We start from the raw sequence: 27,193 nt of genomic DNA on the forward strand, positions 1-27,193 counted from the left end.
TTGTAAAAAGAACCAAGAGAATAGCTTTAAATAACAGAAAACACACTGAATTCTATAATGAAAAGGATTTTTTTAAAATTAGCTGTGTCCAAACTGATCTTTCATTTCACATAACTACACAGAACTAAGAAAAGCGCTTCCTTTAGTTATTGGGCAGTTGATTCAAAAAACATTTCTTAATTATCTGTTATATGGCCAGGCAACTGTGTTAGAAATACAAGATGAATGAAGCAAGACCCCTATTCAAGGCACTCATTTTCCCCTCAAGCTTCACAGGACAAAATTATATGCACAAACTTTTATCTTTATATTTTAAGAGTAAAGGTTATTTAAATACTGCTGACAACTGTTGCTAAGAAAAATTACAACACTAACCATTACACCAGAGAAGCTAGAGAAAGAGAAATACGAAGTTAACAAAAATACATTGACAGTTTAGTTACAGGGGATTCTGTGAAAGGAGAACTAAAGATGATGCAAGGATACTATCATTGGGATTGATGGCCAAATTATGTGAAATGGGTAAGTGAAACCATTCGGGCTTGGATTTACTGAGGCTAAGAAAAACCATGGAGCAGACAAGTGGGAAAGAGGCATCTGAGAATACACAGTCAGAACACTAGTAAGAAGTATCACTGTTTTCATACAGAAAATAGGAAGCAAGGAGAAGAGTCAGAATCTGAAGTAGTGTGTAAAGGCTAGGTAAACACTTAGGTAAGAAATATTGAGAAGGACATCAAGGAAGTCAAGAAGCAAAAACATTATGCAAAGTCTAGGGCGAAGATTTAGCAAGATCAACAGAGAAGAATTGGTAATTTTAAAGTGCTTTTAAACTAATAATAAAATTATGAGCTATATAGCAATGGGTTAATAAAGTAAACTGCATACATTAGCAATTTTATCTTTATAAATGAGACTTTTATTAGTGATTTTTTCTCACTTTATATTTCATATCTTATTAGCTAAGTATCACCACCTCCATGCTATTACTTATGGGGCAATGTTATTAGAAAATTACATCTTAAATAAAAATAAAAGGCAGTGAAAGTCATACTTTTCTCTATTTTATTCATAAATTAAATAGATGAAAAAAATTTGGAAAATACAAAGGAAAAGGGAAATTTATTTCATGATACGTTCTCCATGCTATCTAGAGAAAGCATTCAGTACAGAAAAGTAAGCACTAAGAAAATATCTCAAAGATAAAATATACAACATAACATGTATCACAAAGTCAGAATTCATTTTCTACAAAAACAAAAACAAAACTTCAATTAAGCTGAATGTTTTATGCTTAAAAAAGGTCAATTTTGCACTAGTTACTGGAACAGCAAATGCAGAGTACATGCTAAAGTAACTGTTCTTACAGAACTTTAAAGATAATTAGGTTCTCTTTGATTCTCTGATTTATTCCTTTAACCACAACCCTAACGAATCTTCCACTGAACTGCAGTCTTTAACCAGGAAAACTGAATGATTCTTTTTCCCTATGTGTATTTGAATAAAGCCTAAGTACAAACTTACTTTTTTCTAACTAGTATACTAGCAATGCTTCAGAACTATTTTCCTTTCTTTGTTAATAAGTTTAAGTAAAATACATTTTAATTTATCAACTAGCATTTAAAAATATTCATAATTATCAAGCAAAACAGCAAGCTGTGTTTACTTTTTATTACAACTTTTAGATTGAAAATATAGAAGTGGTTGGTATTTAGGGAGAAGGCAGTGAAGGAGATGTGCAAACACTGATAACGTGAATGCAAACTAGTACCATGTTAGGAAAAAAATATAGCAGTAGCAGTTATCATGAATCAGCTTAAACACACCCTCTGACTTACCAATACCATTTTTCAAAATGTATATCACAAGGAATTTTTCATAGCTGAACAAAGATTTCACAGCAAAATATCATAGCATTACTTATGGAAACCATGGAAACAACCTAAATGTCAAAGAAATGAGACATTTTTTCAGAATATGACAGTTTTTCATAAATCATCTTGTATTAAAAGGGATGCTGAGGGCCAGGGATTTAGCTCAGCAGTTCGATGGCCTGCTTTACAAGCACAAGGACCCGAGTTCAATCCCTGGTACCCCCCCCAAAAAAAGGGGATGCGTGGAATATTGTGAATGTACTTGATATTGCTGATTTAAATTAAAAATTATCAAAATGTTAAATTGTTAGACCTATTTGTCACAACAAAAAAAACTCCACAAATATAAAAGGAAAAGAAAGGATGTTGTATAAAATTTAACAAGGAAAAGTGTTTGGATTAAGCAGTCTCAGATTAAAAATATACAAAATAAAGTACAGGAGAAAGTATATATTTAAAATTAAAAGAACAGAAAAAAAGACTAGTGGGATTATGGAATTATTTTTTTTATTCATTGTCATAAGTACATCTTAATTATCATGTAAATATCAATATAAAATCTTTATGATCAGGAAGAAAAAGACTGTACAAGTAGGCCTGATACCGCTCTAATCTTACTGAGTTTTACTCTTTCACTGTGTGTTCTTTGAATACGATAAACTTGATCTAGCTCAGGGGATTTTGCACTTGTTCGGCAACTGTCTGAAAACTTCAGCTCCAGAAGTTCAAAAGTCTACCTCCTTCTGTTATGCAATTCTCAGCCCAAAAAGAAACTCAGGGACACTTTCACTGATCACCAACTTAAAGCCAGTGACATGCACACATACCTTTCTGTCACCTTTTTTACAATCATCCTGTTTTAATTTCCTCCTGCACTCAATCACTACATAAAAGTGACATATTATCATTATCTACAATAAGCTTTACAAAGAGGCAAAGAACTACACTATTGATTTAATTTGGTTCAGACACAGTCATCTATTGCATAATGACATTTCAATTAACAACAAACTGCGTACATGTCCCACAAGAGTATATACATCACCTAGTGCGGTTGGAGCCATCTTTGCTTATACAAATATACTCTATTATTTTCACATAATAACAAAAATATCTACATCATTGACTGTATTTGCTTTATTACTCTTGAAAATTAAATATATATAGTTGAACTCTCAATCCTAGTGCTGCCTTTGTTCCCCTAGAGAAACAATTATGTAAGTATAATGTGTTACATCGTGCATTTTTAAAGACATGTATTTATATACTGTTCTTAATATGTATATATTTCATATTATATAATATTCCATGCTATTAGAATGTATTATATAGTCATTTTTGTCAAAATCATATGGTTCAAAAGATACTATTAGCTAGAGGTTGATAACTATGGCAAGAAAACCCTCTTCTTCTTGGCCAAGAGCACTCAGTTTTACTTGGGAACTGCGAGTAAAATCGTATGTTAAAAGAACTGAATCTCTTCCTGGTCCATAGAGGAGAATTCTGATTACTCTGAGCCAGTCTGGAGATTTCACTCCTCTCTGCTAATGACTGGAAATTAGACGAAAGAAAAAGGAAAAGAAAGAAAGAAAAAAAATCGAGAAGCTTCTGGGAAGATCTTTCTCCCAGAAAATAAGGGTTGAAGACATCTTTTTTCTTCTCTTTTCCTCCCTCCCAAATTTTAAAAAAATTCATAAGAATTATGAACATACTGACCCAGAACCGTACTTTGGCCCTTAGGCACTCTCAGAGTGAAACTGATGCTTGACTCCCCTCCCTGTTCCAGCAGGTGGTGCAGCTAGGGCAATAGGGCTCCTGCACTTTGGCTCTCAGAAGGAGTTTTGGTGCCAGGGACTTCTGTTGTATATAATTTTTCTGGTACTAAAGAAACCTGTTTTAGAAAACTGGAAGACAAGCTGACCCAGAACAAACTCATCTTGCAGAATGAGCAGAGAACCTTGCTTCATTTGTGTCCGTTTTGGGATGATATGGATGGAGCCGGCCAAGTACCAAGCAAAGAACAGAAATGTCACTTCTGGAGAATACAAGTTTGGATCAGTTTTCATGAAGTTGTATTACAAGTTGGATCTTCAAAACTCTGCAGTGGAGCTCATCAAAGACCAACATCTCTGAGGTTTCATAACAGACTCTGTATCATTCAATATTTTAATAGACAAGCCACTTATCCAGTGCATCGGAATTATTGACAGAGATGAAACACTGGGGTGTGAAGTTCACCAAAGACACCTATGTCTTTGCTTTTGGAATTTGCTACAAATTGAATCTTTTAAAAATCTATACTACATTAAGAGGAGTGCTAACCAAAGGACAAGTTCTTTCCAGGAAAGCATCCCGTTTCACTGTGGCGTTAAGTCTGAATCAGAATCAAAAGGCATTTTTTCTCACTTTGTCCATTTTCTCTCAAATCATGAATCCACAGAAAGCATAAAGTAGTAATTTAAGTATCATAATCCATATCTACTCAAATATATTGGAAATTCTGATAGAAATAGTGTGAGGAAAATCTAAATTTATAACAGCCTAACTGAATATATTTAACAATCTTCCTTATTTTAATGTTAAAGGATTACAATAAATGCCATTAAAAATGTTTCAATATCAAATATGAGGTTACTGATATCTATTCCCCAGGTCTGAGTTTAAAAACAGAAAAGTGTTCCACTTATATTCAGCATTTTAAACTTGCCTAAAATTAAAGCAAATTCCAAGAAACAACCTCAGCTAATACTAAATCTTATACCTCCCAATTATGATTTCCAAAATTTAAAGGCATTTAGAGTATTTTAAACTGATGTTTTTATTTATGATAGCAAAGTCACAACTTAAAAACATTTTCTCCCTTGTTGGGCTATCAGCAAAGCTACAACCACTGTACATAGTATGACTGAAATACTCGGGTGAATGTTTAAATTTTTAAAAATTTATTACAATAAAACACACTGCCATTCATCTCCCTAAAATATTTCCCCCACTTTGAATCCTGGAATTCTTGCCAATTTCTAAAGCAGTTCTAGAAGTCATCTTTCATGTCTTTATGAAGTGTGATCCAAAAAACAGTGAATATTCCTGCTGAGTGCCATCTAACAGAAAAGCAGTGTATTACCCACTTTTCTCATGGCTAGGACACAATGCCCAACAACTGGGATTTAAAGAAAAGGTTTATTTTGACTCATGGTTTGCAGATGTTTCATTACACTCCATAGTTGGATGGCTCCAAGGTAGAGCAGAGGGAAAGTTATTCATGGCATGGGAGCTGGCAAGCAGAGAGTATCAAGGAAAGAGTTGGGAAGAGATACAATCCAGGTCATGCCCCCAGTGACCTGCCTCTTCTAACTCAGCCCAAGCTACCAATAGCAAGCCAGTTATAATGTCCTGATAACTTAATCACTTTTCAAAGGTCCTGCCTATGATCTCAGGAGGCTCTAGGTGGACATCTAGGTATAAACCATAACAAGGAGGCTCATAAAAATATTATAGTGTCTTCATCCACCTTATATACCAGATCTGGCACTATTTGACTTTTGGCTCTTCCCCAGAGTCAAAATGACCCTGAAAAGCAAACAACTTGAACTGATTCAGAACATTGAGACAGCCACACCATGACAGTGCAACGAAAGAAAGATAACTTCTTGAACTGCTTCAGAGAGTGACAACAACGATGAGATGTGTTCAAAGTGATGGGGAGGGAGGTATTTTGAGGGAGGTTAATGGCAATGTGTCTTTTACTGTAATATGTTTTAAAAAACAATATTTCAATCATACCACATCCATCATTTGAAATGCTAATTCAATAATATACATTTATATACTCCATGACAAAATTTATGCTGTTTCCTATTTTAACAAAAACAATTTTAATATTACCCTATTACAGTAGGATAACAGAATAAGTTTGAGATTGTCTATGGAAATAACTCATGTACACTCACATATAGTATATATATATTTGCCTCATAGTTGGGAAAGATAAAAAGGTGACATATGTGACTTGTTCATTATTACCTTTGAACATATTAGGTAAAATTACAATGTAAAATATCAGAATGGCCTATTTACTTTATATATCTTAGCTGCCCTATCTCAGGCATTATCAATCCAATTCCATACAAAATAAAAAAACAGAAACTTTTAACAGTGGCAATAAAATTACTTTCACCAAAACAAAATCCAACATTAGACACTGAAAAATAATTTTTCTCTCCTATGAGATTATTTACAAATAGTAGTTCTAGATAATAAAGAGCACCTCTAGAGGTTCATCAAACTAATCTATAGCTTTATTAAATTAAAAATTGGGATCATCTTTGTATCTTGGCTAATATTTAGGAGGAAGCCTCAAAATTACAGAGGGGTATACAGTGCACAAAAGCCCATCTCAACTTTATTAATTCAACTTGATTTCTTGTCTGCCTTCTAAAATCTTTAAAATTTTCATTTTTATATACACATGTACTTTACTGAGAAAATGTACATACTACAGTAGTATTCTCTAACCTGGGAAATTAGAGAATGATTTGTGACATATGTTTTTCAAATGTCTAGAGTTTTCTAGAGACTGGATTAAATGTATGCAGTCCAATATACACAAAGTCTTAAATACCAGGTAACAAACATTGCTTCCTTTGTAATGAATGTTCAGTAACAAATAAATATTTTTTAATGAATATCAAAATCACTATTTCTTCCTTTCCTAATTCCAATTGTATTATCATTTAATCACTAGATCAGATATATTAGCTTCTAATAAGTCACTGCTAAACAAAGGGGAATATAATTCCCTGTTGTTTTTCTTTTAAATAACAGCTTAGAAAATAACTACAAAAATGACTTTATTAATTCAATGAAGTTGCACAGATTTTTCATTTGTCAATGGCAAACCGATTAATTTTTCCATTATTTAGAATCTGACTTACAAAGAGGAAAACATTTATGCTTTGATAAAATAGTTACAAAATAAAAACTGTGTTCCTTCCTTAAGCCCAATGGAGAAATCACCAGAAGCAAGAAAGGTAGAAGACAATCCCAGTCTACAGTTGAAAACACTTTAAGAAAAATTAATTTAACAGCAAAAAATAACATATCATGAATAGGGGATAAACCAAAGGAAAGCTTTCACTCTTCAACATTATCATATTGTCCTCTATGCTATTGTAGAATATAAATCAGGACCTCCAGTTCAGCTCTAGCTACAAGGAGAGGAGCAACATCAAGGTAAAATTATGGAAGTAGGCTGGAGAGCAAGGAGACACACTCCCAAATAGCCAATTACATTGAGGGAGATGGCACTTAGAAGTTTTTTTTGGTACCACGGATCAAACTTGGCACCTTGCACTTGCGAGGCAGGTGGATGAACCACTGAGCTAAATCCCCAGCCCAAGGAGGCCAAGGTACAGTATATTCAAAGGTCAAGAGGTAAAAACACACTGTATATTCAGGTACCTAAGAGAAGAATGGCTTAAACAGAAATAAAGAGGCTGGCCAGGCAACAATATGGCATCAAACTAATTTTTTTTTTGCCATGAAATCATGGAGAGGCAGGATCTTTCAAAACCAATATATCAGAACTAAATTTTTTTTGTTTTGTAACTCAGTGGGAAGATCCCACCAAAGTGTCATAATACAAATTTCTGCTGTGATCTTGGATAGACTAAATGAAACTGTAAAATGTATATAAATAACTATATATGTGTATGTGTGTGAATATTAGAAGTTAGAGAAAAAAAACTTCCAAAATCTTGAAAGTCCGCTGACCATTTTCAGTCTTTCTTTTTGCAGAGGAGTTACTCTTTTTGGGGGTGGGGTTTGAGGCAAGGTCTCCCTTCATAGTTCAGGCTGGCCTTGAACTTGCTATGTAGCTCAGGCTGGCCTCAAACCCACAGTGATCCTCCTGCCTCAACCTCCCAAGTGCTGGAATTACAGGTGTGAGCCACACACCTGGCTCAGTTACTCTTATTGTAAGAGAGGGAAAAGTTAAACATAATACAATGAATGAATCCTAATAACTAGGTCCAAAAAAAAAGAAGGAAAATATTACCCAATATAATAAAAGAAACTTGAACTTCATTTTTATTTTAATGACTACATCAGTCAAAAAATAATGAAACTGCTATCCGCTTTAAAAAGTTTTTAAATCCTCACCTTTCACTACCTGGCAAAATAAGTTCAAAACAGATTCAAGTGTAAACTGCTTTTTTTTTTTTTTAATTAAATACCGGAAATCTAACTCAGGTCCTTGCACTCGCAAGGCAGGCGCTGGATCCACTGGGCTAAATCCCAGCCCTCAAGTATAAACTGTTAAAATGAAATAATAAAAAAATTTAGGTAGACATTTAGTTGCCTGATCTCAGAAAAGGAAAAAAAAAAAACAAAAAAAAAAACAGAAGAAAACAAAGAGAAAATATTTTAAGGCAACAGATTTGGGAATTTTATAAATAAAATTTAAAGACAAACCAGGAAAATATCTATAATAACTATAATAAAGCACAAATAATAACACGAGAAGGCAAGAGAAAAAAACTTTAAAAAGATAATTCACAAAAATGGAAATACCAATTATGTAGTTATCAAGTATCACAAACACACACTAATAAAGTAAAAATAAAAACAAAATCAATTATTCCATATAGTCAGAGACATACAGAGTAAAATATGAATAGATTTTAAATTATAATGACATTTAGAGAGATACAAAAATGTTCACAAAGGCATTATGCATAACACCCAACACATACTTTATGGTTCAGGTGTAAAATGCCTTCCTAACCTCTCATGTGTTCACAGATGGTATTTGGAAAGTGAACGAATCAGGGGGCATGACCTGAGAAGTAAATGGTCCCCAGCTGCTTCCTTTCTGGCCCTCTTCCCCTGTGCCTGCTTCTGGGCTGCCATGAAGCGAGCAGCTTTGCTCCACCAAACGCTTCCACCAGGATGTTTCTGCATTAGAGCCAGCAGACTATGCAATGAAACCTCCAAAACTTTAACCCAAATACACCTCTCCTCCTGTCCCAGAAACAAGAAGGCTGACCAATAACATAAAATTATCCAAATGCTCACCTACAGTAAAATAGGCATTAGCATCCCCATACAGTGGAATTCTGTGCAATAATAAATGAACCACAAATGTATGATAGGTGACTCACAAAATAACACTGACTATATAATACCATTTATAACTAGTTCAAAACAGACAAAACCAAACTATTGACAATGAAGGGCTAGTCACTCAAAAGACATATAAGAGGGGCTCTGAGATGGTCAACAATGTTCTGATTTTTGAGCTGGGCACTAGTTATCCAAGTACATTCATTCTTCTAAAAGTCCACCTTGCTCTACACTATGATTTATGGACACTTCTGTATATATATTGTATTTCAAAAAGGAAACTACAAAATTATGGTTGTTGGTATGGTCAAAGGTATGTTAGAAATATAATCTAGTAGAATCTTTTAGAAAAGCAAGTTTAGTAATATCTATGCGCAAAAAACTCTAGAATTACATGAAGTGTGATACAAATATGACATGTGTTTAATTAAATTTTTATTAAGTTCATATTTAAAAATATTTATTATTGTAAAAGACACATCGCCATTAAGCTCCCTAAAAATACTCCACTTCGAACACTCTTATCCCATTGTTTCCCCCACTTTTTAAAGCAGTTCTGGAAGTCCTCTTTGTGGCTGCCTCCATGTCCTAAACATTTACATTTCATGGCCATTTTGACCTTGGGTAAAGAGCAAAGTTGAATGGTGCCAGATCCACTGAATGAGGTGGATGAGGGTGCACAACAGTATTTTTACGAGGTTGTCTTTCCATTGGATGGCACTCAGCAGGAGCATTCACCATATTTTTTCCCCATTAAGTTTACTAGTACATTTAAAGCAAACAATACAGTTACATTTATCTTGTACCTTTACATGATATGTCTTGGTTCTTGCTTTTTCCCCCATACCCCTGCCCTCCCTTCACCCTCTTCAACCTTTCCTATTTACAAAGACTTTGTCACCATATTTTAAAATCTCATCTCTTAAAGACACTCAGGAAAGAGGACTTCCAGAACTGCTTCAGAAAGTGCCAAGAATGAAGAGGTAAGTGTGTTTAAAATAAGAGGAAGTATTTTAAGGGGGATGTCTTTTACTGAGATAAATTATATTGAAACATTCGCTGTTGTTTTCGATCACCCTTTGCAGAGCACCATCTTACTATAAGCTTTCAGCAATTACACTAAACTTCATTAAGCTTCATTTCATATACTCAAGAGCCCAAAGCTCCCTTTATTTCTATAATTTCAGGAACATGAGGCCAGTTTCCTTTCAGATATAAAAACCACATTACAAGTTTATAAGAAGTGAGGAATAGCTGTCAACTGCTTTTGAATTAGTAAATTTGTACAAATGTTCTTAATTCCACTTGGGAGTTTTAACTGAGTTCTTTGTGTCCTCAATGATTCTCAACCTGTACATGAAAATTATCAGAGGAGACAAAAAAAAAAAAAAAAAAAAGCTCTATCCCTGTATCAGCTGTATCAGAGATTTGATATAAATGGTCTCAAGGTTAAGAATCACTACCCTCAAAAAGTATCAACATCGCTTGGGCTGCACTGTAACAGAAAGAGAAATTCTGGGGGTGTGATCCAGCAACAGGTGTTTTAACAAGCCCTCGAGATATAAAGTTTAAGAACTATGGTTGAAGTGTATCTTAGTCACTTTCTCATTACTGGGACATAATACCAGACACCCTCTACTTGCAGAAGGAGAGGGCTCTGCTTCACAGTTCAGAAGTGTCAGTCCACTTTTGGGAGCTTAAACACAGCATCAGCCTGGCAGAGGGATCTGGGTGGAAAGCTGCTCACTTCATGGTGGCCAGGAAGGAGAGTGAAGGGAGGAAAGGGGGAGGAAGATCTAGCCTTCTAGGTCATGCCTGAACCACCTGCCTCTCCCAACCAAGCGCTCCTCCTAACAGCAAGCCAGGTATATCAATCATCTCACTATTTAATCAGCTCCCAGAAGCCCCATGTATGACAACATGAGGTCCTTGGGAGAGATCTAGATGCAACAACTCACTTCAGGAAGTTTGTATGTACAATTTGATATTTATCTTTCTGGGGAAAATGTCCCTATCTTTCATGAAATTCTCAAAATAAGGAACAACTCCGATTAGATCAGTAGTTTTCAAAGTGTGGCCCACGGGCCCCAGGTGGACCTTTGGACTTCATCTAGGGGTCTAAGAATTTAAAACTGTTTGCAAAATGACACTAAGATGATTTGACCTTTTTCACTGTCAAGACTGACAATGCATGATTTTGTGACATCACGTGTCCACCATTTGGTAAATGTACTCCTGGTGTTCGTAATAATAGAAAAGCAAGGATAGGTAAGACTGCTGACACCTTGTCATGAACCAAGACATTGACAGCAATCAGTATTATTAGTCCTTGTATTCTTCACCAAGGCTCTCATAGTACTAAAAAAAAAAAAATCAAAAAAAAAAAAAAAAAAAAAAAAAAAAAAAAAAAACCACTTCACTTAAGACTGTCCTTCATAAAAATGTCAAAATTAATTTTATTAAATTCCAACCCTTGAGTGCATGTCTAAATATTACTGTCACAAAATGAGAAATGTACTAAACACTTCTGGTGCGTACCAAAGTATGACTGTCTTGAAGAACAACACAGATGCAACTGTTTGAGCTCAGTATGACCTCTATATTTGGGAGACATTTTATCAAGGATGAACATATTGAATCTGTCACTCCAAATATCTAACAATATTTCTCCCCAACGATACAATTTGAGCTTAACAAAAATTTGAATTTTATAACATCTGTATCTGCCACCATAAGCTTAACAGTTCTCCAATATTTAAATATTTTCCTGATAAGTCTGATGATGTTAATAAATGTGATTATTAAGTGAATTTGGAAATTTTGCATACTTCCTGAAACAGTATTTTCCACATGGCCAAAACACTTATATGCGTAAACTCAATTGTGTAAAACAGACCAACATTTTGAATTAGCAGAAGCATTAAAAATTCACTGATACGGCTTCAGATTCCATGTTGTAACTAAAAAGAGCCATGTTTGATGTCCCCAGAAGGTGCAGGTGTTGAAGGCTTGGTCCACAGCTGATGGTGCTGCTGGGAAGTGGTAGAAACGTTAGGTGGGGCCTGGTGTGAAGAAGTAGGTCAGCAGGGAAGGAAAGGGTATGTTGGGGCCCTGGCTTGTTCCTCATGCTCGCTGGTCCAAATGCTGTCAGATGAACAACTCTGCTCCACCATATACTCCTTCCCACAATGTTCTGCCTCACCACAGACCCAAAAACAACACTGTCGGGTAACCATGGACTGAAACCATGAGCCACAATGTATTTCCTTAAGTTGATGTTCTTCAGTATTTCATCATAGCAGTGGGAAGTGGAGTTAACCCATGATTATCTGGAAATGTATTAAAATAGTCCTTCCTTTTCCAGTTACATTATCTATTTGAAGTTTTATTTATATACTTCAAACAATATACTGCAATGATAGGAGGTAGAACATGATGAGAATTCAGCAAGTCAGACACAAAACAAAACAATGCCTTTCTTCTCATTAAATTTCTTTTCATTAAAATTATTTAATCTGGGCCAGGGATTTAGCTCAGTGGTTTCACTGCCAGCCTCGCAAGCACAAGGTCCTGAGTTAGATCTTGGCATAAAAAAAAAATTATTTAATCTAACTTATAATCGAGTTTATTTTTATTTTTCCACTTTAATTTTTAATATAATAAATCGCCATACATATAACCCACTTAACAATAGCTCATTTGGTTATAGTGATCCCCAGTTATCCAGTTTAGCTTTCTGCCATTTCAGTTATCTGTGGTCATAATTTGAAAATATTTAATAGAAAACTCCAAGAATAAACAACTTATACTTTTAAACTGCACATTATTCTTAGTGGTGTCATGAAATGTCATGCCATCTGCTCTCTTCTACTTAGGAACAAGAATCATCCTTTGTCCAAAATATCTATGCTATATACACTACTGCCCATTAGTAGCCATCTCGACTGTCACAGTATCCCAGAGCTTGTGTTCATATAACCCTTATTTCATTTAATAATGGCTCCAAAGCACAAGAGCAGTGATGCTGGCAATTAAGATATGTCACAAAGAAACTAAAGGGCTTCCCTTAAATGAAAGGTGAAAGTCATCACCTCAATAAGCAAAGGGAGAAAAGAAAAATTACATTCATATAACTTTTACTACAGTGTATTTCTATAACTGGTCTGTATTATTCTGTTAATCTCTTAGTGTATCTAATTTATAAATTAAATCTATATATTAAATCTATATACTATATATTAAATGTATAAAATATATAATTAAATATATATATACACATACATACATATTATATATATGTATATTATAGAGAGAGTGCAATACTATCCAGTCTATTCAGTTTCAGGCACCCACAGGGGGTTCTTGGAACATATCACCTAAGGATAGGTGGGACCATTATACTTTTAAGAGTACAAAAAAGTCCTGAGAACAAAAACTTCACAGAACTGTGCATTTTGATTACAAGCTTCCTCAAGGATGGGTAATAACGTCATTCTCCTCCTCTTGCTCTTTAGAGTATTATTTATCAAGCTGTAACTAAATTAACTATACAACTGTAGAGTTCATTCCAATCCTGTAGAAACACAGAACAAGAGAGTAAAATATATTATGGAATTTTCTCCACAACTATTAATTAAGCAAGTTTCATGAAATTCATTAAAATTTCCATAATACTTCTTTAATGCCATATTTCACACTGCCAGAGAACTAATGACTCTCAGAAATGTGTCTCCCTCAACATAACTGCTGAAATTCATTCTAGTGAATACATAATTTACCGTATTTCAGGTTGGTAATATTAAGAAATGAGTTCTCTTGAAGAGACCAAAATATGCACTATGATATCCCCCCTTTTTGTTTTTGAACTGTGGCAAAATATACATTACTTAAATTTTAACATCTTAACCATTTTAAGGGTACAATTCAGTATAATTACATGCTTTCAAATTGTTGTGACTCATATTTTATTTACTGTTCCAAAAACTTCTTAGTTCGACTATTTCTGAGTCAGAAGACATAGCAAAAGTTATCTTCAAGATTTTCTTAACCATTTTAAGTAGTCTTTCAAAGGAAAGAGTTGCTAATATATCTTGTTTAAAGACTCTTCAAAGTTTACTTACAATTATATTTTTATGCTTACAAAACAAAAGCCTAGCATCCTAGTAATTTCAAATGTTCCAATACCCAACTTACAAAAAAGTTTTACTTTAAATGCCTAGGAAAGGAAATGAAAGGAAATACACCCAAATCACTATCAGTTGCCTTAGAAAGATGACAAACCACTTTTTCCTATATTTTGTAAAATTTGCATCATTACTTTTATTAGGAGAAAATGAATTTGGGAAAGCCATAAGAACTGCCAAATTAAAAATAACTCAAGATACAGATTTTCTTTCTCATTGCTATCAACCTTCCATTTGAGCAGCAGAGACCAAATGATTCTAGGGCAACCAGATGGGGGTTTAAATCTGCCCTATCATTTAACAGCTGGGTGACCTTGGAGTTTGATGACAAAGTAGATTAATATATAAAAATTATTATTTATACCTTTAAAAAATCAGAAGATCAGAAATGAGAAGTGTTCATTTGATCAAACATTTACAGAGTACCTAACAAGAGCAATTCACGGAATCAAACATTGAAATTCTATTATAAATCTCAAATGTATTTGCTTTCATAAAATTCCAACAGATTAACATATTTCCATTGTTATATTTTTGTGGGTATTGTTTTAGGGATAACTTGCTCTAAAAATTCAAAAGAACTTTTTTTGGAAATGAGAAAATTTACCTGCAAAGAAGAAAAGCACAACTTGGCATCGCTTTGTAAGGCATTACTGGAAAAATATTTGAAGCATATTCATTAACTGTAATCTTCTGTAATTCTTTACAAAATTTTCCAGTTAACATGAGAATAATTCAAGCATTTGGAAAAGGAAAACAGTACACCTGATTGTGGGTATATCAGAGCAAGAGAGGCATCTGATCTTTTCAATATCTATTTATCAAATACCCTAGCTAGCCCTTCTCAAGCAGGGCTTCTCACTAGGTATTGGAAGGTTTCATTTATCTTTAAACTACTGTATAACTGATAATGTACAAACTATAGTTTTTAAGATGTTTTCATCAATCAGTAAGCTCAAAATATCTTTTTATTAGTTAAGTTTTGTAGTTTAGGAAACTTAACGACTACCCATTTTTTTCACACACACACACACACACACACACACAAACCAAGGTATCAGAGAAAAAAAGCGGCACATCTAAACAAACTAAAAAACCACTTGCCACCAACCAGTAGTTTTGCATGTACACTGAAAAGAGAAGATACTTTGCATCACCTTATTTCTCCTTTTCCTATAATGTAAGCAAAAAAAGTTCTTGTGTTTAAACTGAATTGAAGAACAGTCCAAAACAACAGCCTCAAAGAAAATAAGTAAAAGGTTTAAACTCAGGCTGCTTTAATTTTAAACAGTTACCTGAACAAACAGGAAGAGCAAGTTTTTAAAAAAGAATCCAGCAACTCAATTTTTGTGGGCAAAAGTGATCTTGAAAATCTGATGAAGCCTTAAAGCAATGAGCCCTCAAAAACACAATATTCAAGACTTACCTCAATTACTCGAAATCAAACAATTTTTTAAAAGGCCTTAAGTTACTTTTCCTGAGCACCTACACTTCAGGAGAAACCCATTCTACTTAATCCCCCCCCCAATTACAGTGTTTTAAATTCAACAATAAAATACCCCTTTCCTGGTGTTCCTTTCTTGTGTATGCTTTGCTTGTTTGCTTAATACGCGAAAGGCCCATGAGCAGAGGCTTCAATGGTCCTCACAATACAAGCTGACTCACCTTGACTGTTCCTCCTCAATTCTCATTAGGAACTCACATTAACGACTCATGGTATCTTTGCCTATTTTATGCTTTATTTATAGCAGAACACAGTTACAACCAATAAAAATTTAAGCGATAAACCAATTGATTTGGCTTATAGTTCTGGAAGCTGGGAAGTCCAAGATCAAAGGGCCACATCTGGTGAGAGCCTTCTGGCTGCCTCACAACATGGTACAAAGGCAAAGAATTTGGCTCAACTCATCCTTTTTATTAGGAACCCACTGGCTAGATCACTAAATCACTCCAACATAACTGCACTAATCACCTGCTAAAGGCGTCACAATGGCAATTACATTTCAACATGAATATTTTTTGGGGGGGACATTCAAACCACAGCACACAGTACAAGTATCAGTCTCCCAAGATCAGGGTTACCTCTTAACTTCCTGAGCTTTTATGTCAGAAGAATGAAACACAGGGCAAAGTAATTTCAAGGAGGCTGACATACAAGAAAAATATATATTTAAGGGACATTTATCTATTCAACAGTATCTAATGCATATTTCATCATCAATATCCCAAAAGATTATTTTGTCTTTGAAGCAAAAGGAGGCTATTAAATACACTTAAGAACATTCCAGAGTTTTTCCCCTCACTTCACCACAAGGCTCATGTTGACATTTATTCCAAAACCTAATAGTGTAAAATATATTTTCTCAAAACCATTTACATTCTTTGATTACTTTTCTTCTTCTGGGCTCTAAGTTTAAGATCCCATTTTTAAACATATTTATGTCCACAATATAGCATTTGATAATGTGCTTTCTATTTTCTAGCTACATTTCTTTGACCTCTTAACCAAAAAAAAAAAAAATCACGAGGTCAGGATGGAACATCTATTCAAATTTGCTGGGAATACAGGGTTACCTATGGAGAGAAAAGGCTACACAAAGACTAGTGTGTAAATAGAGTAACAGGACAAGATCATATCTATAAAGGATTTTAGCAGAGTAACTCTGAGTTAAACATCTGTAGGAGCTGTCATGTACCGACATGGGCACTGAGGCACAAAATGATGATATTTTGTATTTTAAATGTTACTATCATATGAGATAATCCTTCCATTAATCCTCAGGATATTCCTCCCTCATTGTGAACATTTACCCACTGTTCTTGCCACTTTCTCAAGCAGTTCTAAGAACACAAAAGAGAACTTCCCAATCTGCTTCAGAAAAGGGTAAAAATGCTGGATAAGTGTGTTCAAAATGAAGGGAAGTATTTTGAAGGGGAGTAATGGCAGTGTCTTTTACACAATACTAAGTTTTAAAAATTAAAAAAAAATATTCACTGTTTTTCATCATACCACATAGATAGAGTACTATTATCTACTGCTGTAGAGCAAACTATTCCACAATGTAGTGACTTCCTAGAATAACCATCACTCATCATCGCTGGTGATTAACTGTGTATTGGCTAATCCTTATTACTGAAGCTTTGATAAGGCAGAAAGGTCCAAGGCAGCCAGCCTACTTGGGCAGCTGGCAGTGGGTACTGGCTATAACTTCACTGCAGGCTACAGACCTGACCTGCTTCTCCTCTACGTGGCTTTTCTCACAGCATGATGACTGAGGCTCCAAAATCTCAACACACAAAAGTAAAATTTCAGATCTCTAAGGGTTCAAGTGTTACACAGTGCAACTTCTGCCACACTGCAGACGCAAAACCAACTCAAATACAGAGAGAGGGAAACAGGCGGTACCTCTTGATGTACACCCCTAATCTGAAAATCCAAAATCCAAAATGCTCCAAAATTCAAAACTTGATGTTCTGAGAACTTCGCACCATAAAACTTCCTTTAATACATAAAATTTAAAATATTGTGTAAAATTACTTTCAGGCTATGTGTATAAAGTATATATAAAACATATATGATTTTTTTTTGGTTTGGGCTTAGTTCAAACAAGATATATGCAAATATCCTAAAATCTAAAAAATCCAAAATAAGACACATTCTGGTCCCAAGTATTTTAAATGATAGATACTTAATCTATAAACAAAAGAAAAGAATATAGCAGCCACCTTAGGGACTATCACAAATCACTTGTAGAACTAAAATAAAACTAAATGACATTCATAAGATAAAGTATGTAATGGCTGTGTTCTCAGAGAACAAATAATACAGCAAAAGAGTGGCATAGGCAAGGACACTTCTATCTTCAGTAAGCATGTTGATGGGCAAATTATTTTGAGACTATTGTGTGCATACTACAGGATGAAGCAGGTAAATAATTATGTAATATTTTTCTCTATAATCCCCTAGGCCCTTGAGAACTATGAGTCTCTTTGGAAGAAATGATGTACAGATGTAAGAGAGAAAATGTAAAGTATAGTAAAAATCCAGTAGCTTTCAATTTGAATTGGAAATGTCAACATTAGCTAAAAGGATAGATGAAGACAGATTGTCAGAATCTTTTAAAAAGCACCATTCAAATATATACTGTTTATAATAGAAACACTTTATGAAGACCCAGACAGGCTGAAAGCAAATGGCTGGAAAAAATATACCATGCATATAGCCAGCATTAAAAAGATATGTAGACACATTCATATTTGATAAAATATTCTTTTTTTGGTACCAGGTCCTGCTTACAAGGCAGGTGGCAGAACCACCTAAATCCCCAGCCCTTGATAAAATATTCTGAAGCAAAAGAATACTACTATAGACAAGGAGAAACATTTCATGATGATTAAAAGTTCAATACAAGGGTAGAACTTTATAAATGGAATTAGTGTGCCCATAAGAAGAAAAAACAGGCAGTGCTCATATGCACACACTCTTTCCCTTTCTTCTTTTTCTGTTTTCTAACTTGTGAGGATACAGTAAGAGGATAGCAATCTGCAACCCAAAAGAGAGCTAACCCTGACAGCAATCTGGTCTTGGACTTTCAGCCCCCAGAAGAATGAGAAACACATTTTTGTTGTTTATAAGTTACCCGTCTATCATACTTTCACAGCAACCAAATTGATTAATACAACACAGTCACATAAATGTTTACACCTAGTTACAAAGATTAAAAATGCATAGGAACACATGCCTGGCATATGCAAGACCCTGGGGTCAATCTCCAGTGCCACAAAATAAAAAATAAAAATTAAAAAAAAAATACATCAAGTACTGGGGCCAGGGATTTAGCTCAGTGGTTCTGCTGCTTGCCTCACAAGCTCAAGGACCCAAGTTTGATCCCCGGTACAAGAAAAATACATGAAGTACAGTAGATACAATTTAAAAAACGTACAATGTTATTAACCCCTTTCTCAGCAACTGGATAGAATGGGCTAAAAACATCAGTAAAGACATAAAAGATGTGAACAACACTATCAACTATCTTACTTTACTTGATATTTACAGAATAGCACAACTACTGCAGAATACATTTTGTTTAAAAAAAAAATGCACAAAGATAAAGCAAATTCTGGGCCAGAAAACAAAGGCCACAATAAAAACAAAAGGATTGAAATCATACAGGGTATCTCCACTAGTCACAAATTAGAATAAGAAATAATGGTATATCTAGCAAACTCCAAGAATTTGAAATTAACACATTGCTAAATGATCCATGGGTCAAGGAAGAAAGCACAAAAGACATTTGAAAATATTTTAAACAAAAGGATAATGAAAATACAATACCTTAAAATATGTTGGATATCCCTGATCCAATGATGAGAGGAAAATAGAAATAATGATTTTCAGTTCTGCTGTAAGAAACTAGAAAATATCTGGCCATGGTAGCACACTGGTAATCCCAGCACTCTAGGAGTGAGGCAGAAAGACTGCAAGTTCAAGCCCAGCTGGGGCAACTGGACAACTTAGTAAGACCTGTCTAAAAAATATTTTTAATTAAAAAAATATACATATACACGCTTGTGCATATAAATTATATGATTTTTTTAAATGCTGGGAATATGTGCAAAGGGCCTGTTCAATCCCCAGGATCACACACACACAAACACAAACTTGGAAAACAAAGTCAACATAGAAACTTTTAAGAATACCGCCCACCCCCGAGTAATCTCCAATTCTTGGTACAGAGTCATGAGCTTCAGAAAAACAGCTCAGTTAGTGATGGATCCCATGTATGATGGGTCCTGTAAGATTATAACGGAGCTGAAAAATTCCTATCATCTAGCGATATCACAGGCAATAAAACAACACTTCACCCTTGTGTTTGTGGTGATGATGGAAAAAAATCTACTGCGATGCCAGTCCTATAAAACTGTAGCACAACTACGTACAGTACACAATACTAGATGGTAATAATAAATGACTATCCTACTGCTTTAATACAATTTTATCATTATCTTAGTTTTTTAAAAATTTTTAATATTTAAAAAAAAATTTAAAAAGCTGTAAAAGCGCCTCAGGCAGGTCCTTGAAGAGGATTCCAGAAGAATGCTTTATTATCCTAGGAGACATTCTCTGGTCATATTGCTCCTAAGAATCTCCCAGTGGGATATGTGGAGGTGGAAGACAGTTGTAATGATGACCCTGACCCAGTGCAGGCCTAGGCTAATTAATGTCTGTGCTTGTACCCAGTTTTTCACAAAAAGGTTTAAAAGATTATTTCTAAGTTAAAAAAATTAAAATAGTAAAAAGCTTATAAGAACATAAAGATGAAAATATTTTTGTACAGCTGTACCATGTGTGTTTTAAGCTCAGTATTACTACAAGAGTCAAAAGTTTATAAAATTGAATGCATTTACGAAGTAAAACGTTACAGTAAGCTAATGCTAATTTACCATTGAAGACAAAAACTTTTATAAATTTAGTGTGGCCTTAAATATGCAGTATTACCAAAGTCTACAGTAGCAGACAGTAAGTAATTCCTAGGCCTTCACATTCTCTCAGCACTCACTCACCAACTCACCTATAGCACCTCCCAGTCCTGTAGGCTCCATTCCTGAAGTACCCTACACAGGTGTATTATTTGTTACCCTTGTATAGCATTTTTACTGGACCTTTTCAATATTAAAATACATAAACACCTATCACTGTATCACAATTGTCTGCAGTATTCACTGCAGTTACATGCTGTGCGGGCTTGAAGCACTGGAACAATGGGCTACACCCGTGATGGCAAACTTTTTAGAGCTCTCAATGATAAAACAGCTGGTGGAGGTACATGTGCCATAGGTTTTGGAGGTTTGTGTAAGCACACTCTGCTGTTCACATATGATTAAATTATTTAATGATGCATTTCTCAAAACAAATCCCTGCCATTAAGCAACAAGTGACTTTATACTATATCTTTGTGTAATGTTCTTCCATTGAGTATGGCTTGAGCCTACTGATATTTTTCTTATAAAAAGAACCCAACCAAAAATGATGAGATTTTAAGAAGGTTGTGGACAGCCTCTCTTGCTCTTCCCCTTGCCAGCGTTGAACAAAGTTAATGGCCATACTGTACTCTGTCCTATGAAATTGAGGGAGATCTGTCCAGTAACCTTTGAGGAACTAAATGTTGCTAACATCAGGACATTAGGTTCAGCAATCTAATGCTAGGTATTTGTCTGTGGGAGACTGTAATGTTGATTATGCCCAAAGCAAGCTTGTAAGCAGTGTAGGTTGTGAAGAGTTTTAACCCCACTATTGGCTTGTTTTGAGAAGCGAGTCTAGCCAAAGCCTACGTGACAAGGTCAGAGTAACTTGCACACAAATTGTTCCCACAACTAAACCTTCTTCACTAGAAGGACAATGTTCTAATTATAACCATATATTTTTGACTATTTTGTACCTAATTCAAGAATACTTTGTCTTTTTCCTTTAAGAACACTGCTTAAATTAGTTTCCATAGAAATCACATGACTTTACATTCTTGTGCATAGTTTCACCCTGACAAATAGCTTACCTTTACCCCAAGGGATTGCCAATAAAAAGCAGTAGCTTGGTCTGGCCAGCACCTTTGTGCGTTGTACAGACACTGGTCATCCTGGTGCCCCACTTTTTGTCTCTTTTAGTTCTGTCTTTTCTGTGTCATACATTGAGCAGGAGACTGGTGCCTACTGCAGAGGTTTCCAGTAATGTTTCAGGGGTCCCTAGTATTTATCCAAATGAAAGAAAATCTTATTCACAAGAATCTTTCAGAATATTCGTAACAGCTTGATTCATAATAGCCAGGGCTAGAAACAACCTAAGAGTCCTACCAATAAAAGGGATAAACTATAGCACCTTCATATAATGAAATCTATTTAGTAATAAATAGGAACTATGGATACGTTACTTCAAAAACTTTATGCTGAGCAAAAGAAGTCTTTCAGAAAGAGTTAAATATTGTTTGATTCCATTTATATGAACTTCTAAAACAAGTAACTCTTCCTGTGTGTGTGACAGCAGTACTAAAGATAGAACCCAGGGGCCTCACACTGATCTACATTTCTGGCCCTTTTTTATATTGAGACACAGTCTCGCCAAATTACCCGGGCTGGATTTGAACTCAAGATCCTCCTTCCTCAGTCTCCCAATCTATAAACCACCATGCCCAGCTAAAATAGGCAAGTCTTACTTATGGAAATGAACAGTGGTTGCTCAAGGAACAGGAGTGCAGGATAAAAGGTAAAAGAGACATGCAGGAACCTTCTGTAGTTGTAATAATTTTTTGTAAGGGTTTGAGTTGTACAAGTATTTGCATTTTTCAAAACTCAGTGACTGTATCATAAGATTTGCACTAGTAAGTCTTTAAACAAATACTGAACTCTAGATAATGATATGTATCAGTGTATTTAGGGCAGCTTCACAGATGCCTATAATTTACATGCATTAAAAAGACTGACAGATGGGCAGATACATAAGCAGACAGTATGCAATAGAAATTGTACAGTGCTATCATTTATGTAAACATTCTTCTATTGTTTCAGTTTGCTTGTTACCAACTTTTCACAATTAGAAACACGTTTATGTATTTTTATAAATAACTAATTTATTCCTTAAATCACCTTTCCCAAAGAGTGATAGTATTGAGGCAAAAAGTAAACTTAACACCTTTCTAACTGTAAGTTCTATGTGAACTTCTTAGAGATTCCTTAAAGAAAGTGGTAAGACTTTAAGAAAACATTAAATAAAAGATAATCCAATTTGCAATCAGTAATTTTTGGTCTAGGAAGATATTGTGAAATTAGTCTTTTTTTTTTTTAAACTGTTACCAAGTAAGACTCTTAGGCCCCAAGACAGGACATTTGCTTGAAAATATAGTCCAGGACCCTTGTCAGACAATAAAAAGTACAAAACGATTCCCACTCCAGGACTGAAGCACTCTGACCTATTTTTTTTATTGGTGGGCCAAAGTTTAAACCACAACATCTTCCACAAGGAAAAATACATTTGCATTGGTGAGAGGGGAAGAAAGCAAGCATGGTCATGCTGAAAAATCAGGGTCAGCTGAGCAGCCACTGGAGGGCTAAGTGTATTGTTCAAAAGAAGATAGAACTGGATTCTATATTTTTTTAGTTTTGATATTAAAACACCTATTTCATATCATAAACCAAGTCAAATATTAACTACCAGAAGCCTATTTCAAAATTTTTTTACCTAAAGTTAATATTATGAGATCTCAGAATTCTAAAAAGGGACCTTATCAGAATTATACTAGTCCTATAGCAAAACTATATCACTGTGTGGAACTGAACTAAAGAGATAATATCACCTGAAAATGGTACTATTTAAAAAACCCTTTGAGTATTGTACTTGGAACGACAGAAAATCAGGATCAAGGATCCTACTTGTAGAAAATAAAAGTCTCACATCAACTCTAGCCAACAAGAAAAAACTCGATCAATTTGATATGATCATACTGTGAGGGCATTAAAAGTACTTTGAGAACTTTTATCAACAATGGAAACTGAAGTTCATGTCTTAATTATGGACAGGATAAGTGCATTACTAATATAGTTCTCTTTTTTAATTCTACTACTGGAAGGAATATGGTTACAGTTACGGTAACATAAAGTCACAAGTACTTCAATATGATTTAATATCATTCCTGAAGACCTTAAAAATGGTTTCATCTCATGGTACAGAACTGTAAACTCATTTTTACATAAAGGCATTCAGTTACCATTCCAACATTTGCTTGACTAGCTTGGCTTTCCCTCTATATTTCCTGGTTTAAAACAAACAAAACAAAACCCCTAATGTTCCAAATCCAAGATAACATTCCCTATTATTCCAAAAGGCAGTATAATGTACTTTTCCTATCACTCTAGGTTACACATTCTGTGGGTGTTGTTATTGCTGTTGCTTTTTAGAAATCCCCACAATACAGTAGGCTCCATAAGGGTATAGACTATCTGCTATTTAAAAATTATGCCAGTATTTTTACACCTAAGTATCTGCAAAACAAATTTACTGTAATTTTGAAACTTTTCCATCCAAGGGACTGTAGTGATTTCTTATCCTTAGAACAGCTATTGCCTGACAATTCAATGACTGTAATAATAACCAGCTAAGAATCAACTAAGAATTGCTTTTAACTACTCAATCTATACTTGATGAAAACTAGATTTAAGAAAATTTGAAACATGAAAGTGCAATAAACTGAGTAGAGAATGTTATGTTTTTATATCACCAAGAACTTTATCATTGTTATGTCTGTTTTCCACAACTGAGCTAAAAAAGCCAGTTCAAAGGTTCTCAAAATATAAATTACAGTGTGGTTCTACTGTTTGTATTCTAGCTTATTTGGGTACGCATAAAACTAAAAGACAATTAAAAGTAACTTAGGCAAATATAAGATGTGATTTGGAAGATAAGTAAATGTGTGATAATCCTAAATAAGTAAATTAATCCACAAATAAATACAGCTCTCATTTCTTACAAAAAGTATGGTAAGAAAAGTCAAGATTTGTGAAATGTGTTAACTACATTTGAAATAATGCGAAAGTAAGCATGCTCGGTTGATACATAAAAGTGGGCTTAGTCCTTTTATTTAGTCCAAAGAAAAAGAAATGGTATTTCTTTTAAAACAAGCAAGACCCTGGAGTAGCTAGTTAGATAAAAGCCTCTTTATGACTCAATTCACTACATCCTTATAGGAGCCATCTATAAATCAAGAATAGATCCAGTGACCTAATAATGATTTCGTGTTTCTCACGACCAAATTTATGACTCACAGTTATTACCTACTAAAACTGAAATGGACTATAACATAAAATATCAGAGAACAACATATATGTAAAAGTAATTATAGTTTCCTGAAACTTTCAATTCAGTTGCACGTGTGTAACAACATAAGATGTATTTCTAACTATAGCCTGTAATAAAAATTAGGTGAAAGCTACTCTTGTCTATAGATCCAATTACTTCTTCCCCCATACCCTGAATAAATTAAAGACTCTGTATTGTAATTATTCACAAAAATGAAAAGTGACCATAAGCCAGGTTATGACAGTTTAAACTTGATTTCAAAAGCTCTAAAGTCAACTGCCTGATTTCACATTCAAGTCTCATCAATTCCTGAGTAAATCTGGGTTTATTTAAACAACACGTGCCTCACTGTTGCTATCTGTAAAATGAGAATACTAATATCTGCAGAGTTGTAGTAGAAACAAATTAAATATATACTAGAGTCCTAAACATGTTTACTATTAACAGAACAATTTGAAGAAATGATATTAGAAACTTAACAGAGGGCAGCTTTGGTGTGTTATATGTCATGTGTTAGGGGAGTGCCTTTTCATTTCCTATCTTTCTATCTTATGAGCCTTATAATGTACTTATAAAGATCACACTTGTAACATTACCCTCCTAATGCAAATATCTTTATCTCCATAAACATCAGGAAGAGGAATATGAGCAGTTAATTTATGGCCTTTGTTTTTGTATTTCTCTATATTTTATAAAAATGGCAATGCCAAAAGAAAAAGAGGTTCTGAAAGAATGTAGGGATTTGCACTTTTTCTTTAGAACTTATGTGGCAGATAGAGTAATTCTCACTAATCCTGTCACAATCTTACGTATTTTTGCCCATGAGAAGACTGAGGCAAGGAAGATCTAAAAACTGCATTTTACAACGCTAATAGCACTTCCCACGAATTCAAAGCTTATCGTCTCTCCCATCATCACATAATGCACCCAATATTCCCCCAATTGCTTCATATAGGTATAATTTGGTCTCCCCAAGCAGACTGGGAGTTTCAAAAGTTCCATGTATGTTTTTCAGTGAGTAACTAAGACTACAACAGACACTTGAGTTACAGTAAAACTTCTTTTGGTCTGATTGTGCTCAAGAAATAACCTTCGTGTAAAGCTAAAACAGACTTAACACACAAACAACAAAGCTACACTCAAGCCACTCGAGTTATCACACTCAGAACTGAAAAAGTTTATATATGTCTACAGACTTCAAGCCACTCGAGTTATCACACTCAGAACTGAAAAAGTTTATATATGTCTACAGACTTCAAGCCACTCGAGTTATCACACTCAGAACTGAAAAAGTTTATATATGTCTACAGACTTCAAGCCACTCGAGTTATCACACTCAGAACTGAAAAAGTTTATATATGTCTACAGACTACTACTACAGTCTTGGAATAAGTACCGTGTAATCACTGTAGAATGAATTTACACGTCCCTTTTCCACGCCCCCATCACCGAGATGCTATTTAAGAAAAGAACCTGTTGTCTCCAGGAGAGGTATAAAGAACCATAACCACGCCCCCATCTTGTCCCCTCACAATAACCTGTTTTGTTTTTTCCCTGTCGGACCACCCGACCCTCAATCCCCAAACTCTTAACAAACAATTCAAAAGTCTCTGACCTGCAGCGAAGTGCAGGGGAGAAGACTTCCGGCCAGCCATGTCCTTTGCATTTACGTTTGCAGCGTCCACCAGCCTCTTTACCCGGGACACGTCCCCATTGCGACAGGCCTCCAGCAATTCCCGTAGGGCCCCGCTCACTGCTGGGACCCCCGTCCCAGGTCCCGCTGCCCCAGGTCCCAGTGTTGCCGTGGTGCTAACCCCGGACGCCTCGGGACTCTCAGCCAAGCTCGATCCGGGGGAGGATGGAGAGGAAGATGAGGAAGAAGTCGGGGAAGAAGAGGACGACGGTGAATTGTTACTGCTACCGCCGGCTGAGTTGAGAGCGACCCCAATGGCAGATGAAGCAGAAGCCACCGGGACCACAGTAGCGGCAGACACAGTACAAATTGTGTTGGTGGTACTGCAGCAGCTGGTACTATCACCCGGGTCCGGGGATCGAGGCCTGTCGGGCGGATCCCGACTGCCATCCCCCTCCGGCAGCGCTAGGCCGTGCCGCGGGGAGGCGAAGGTGGCCAGGCCCCCGGCCGTGGGGGAAGCTGGGGTGGTCCCCGGGGC

At 35.2% G+C, this 27,193-nt stretch overlaps 1 protein-coding gene and 1 pseudogene across 1 annotated transcript in view; one reads left to right on the plus strand and one right to left on the minus strand.

The window, feature by feature from the left end:
- The window catches only part of Tnks (tankyrase), a 163,741-nt gene that overhangs the window by 135,618 nt on the left and 930 nt on the right, over positions 1 to 27,193 (minus strand). The window contains exon 2 of the mRNA XM_010621890.3: positions 26,638 to 27,193. Coding sequence (XP_010620192.1) covers positions 26,638 to 27,193 — 556 coding nt within the window. The remainder of the gene's footprint in view (positions 1 to 26,637) is intronic.
- On the plus strand, positions 519 to 4,392 carry LOC104860896 (annotated as a pseudogene).

Source organism: Fukomys damarensis, unplaced genomic scaffold, assembly GCF_012274545.1.
Source record: "Fukomys damarensis isolate Sample0158 unplaced genomic scaffold, DMR_v1.0_HiC HiC_scaffold_18, whole genome shotgun sequence".
Lineage (NCBI taxonomy): Eukaryota > Metazoa > Chordata > Mammalia > Rodentia > Bathyergidae > Fukomys > Fukomys damarensis.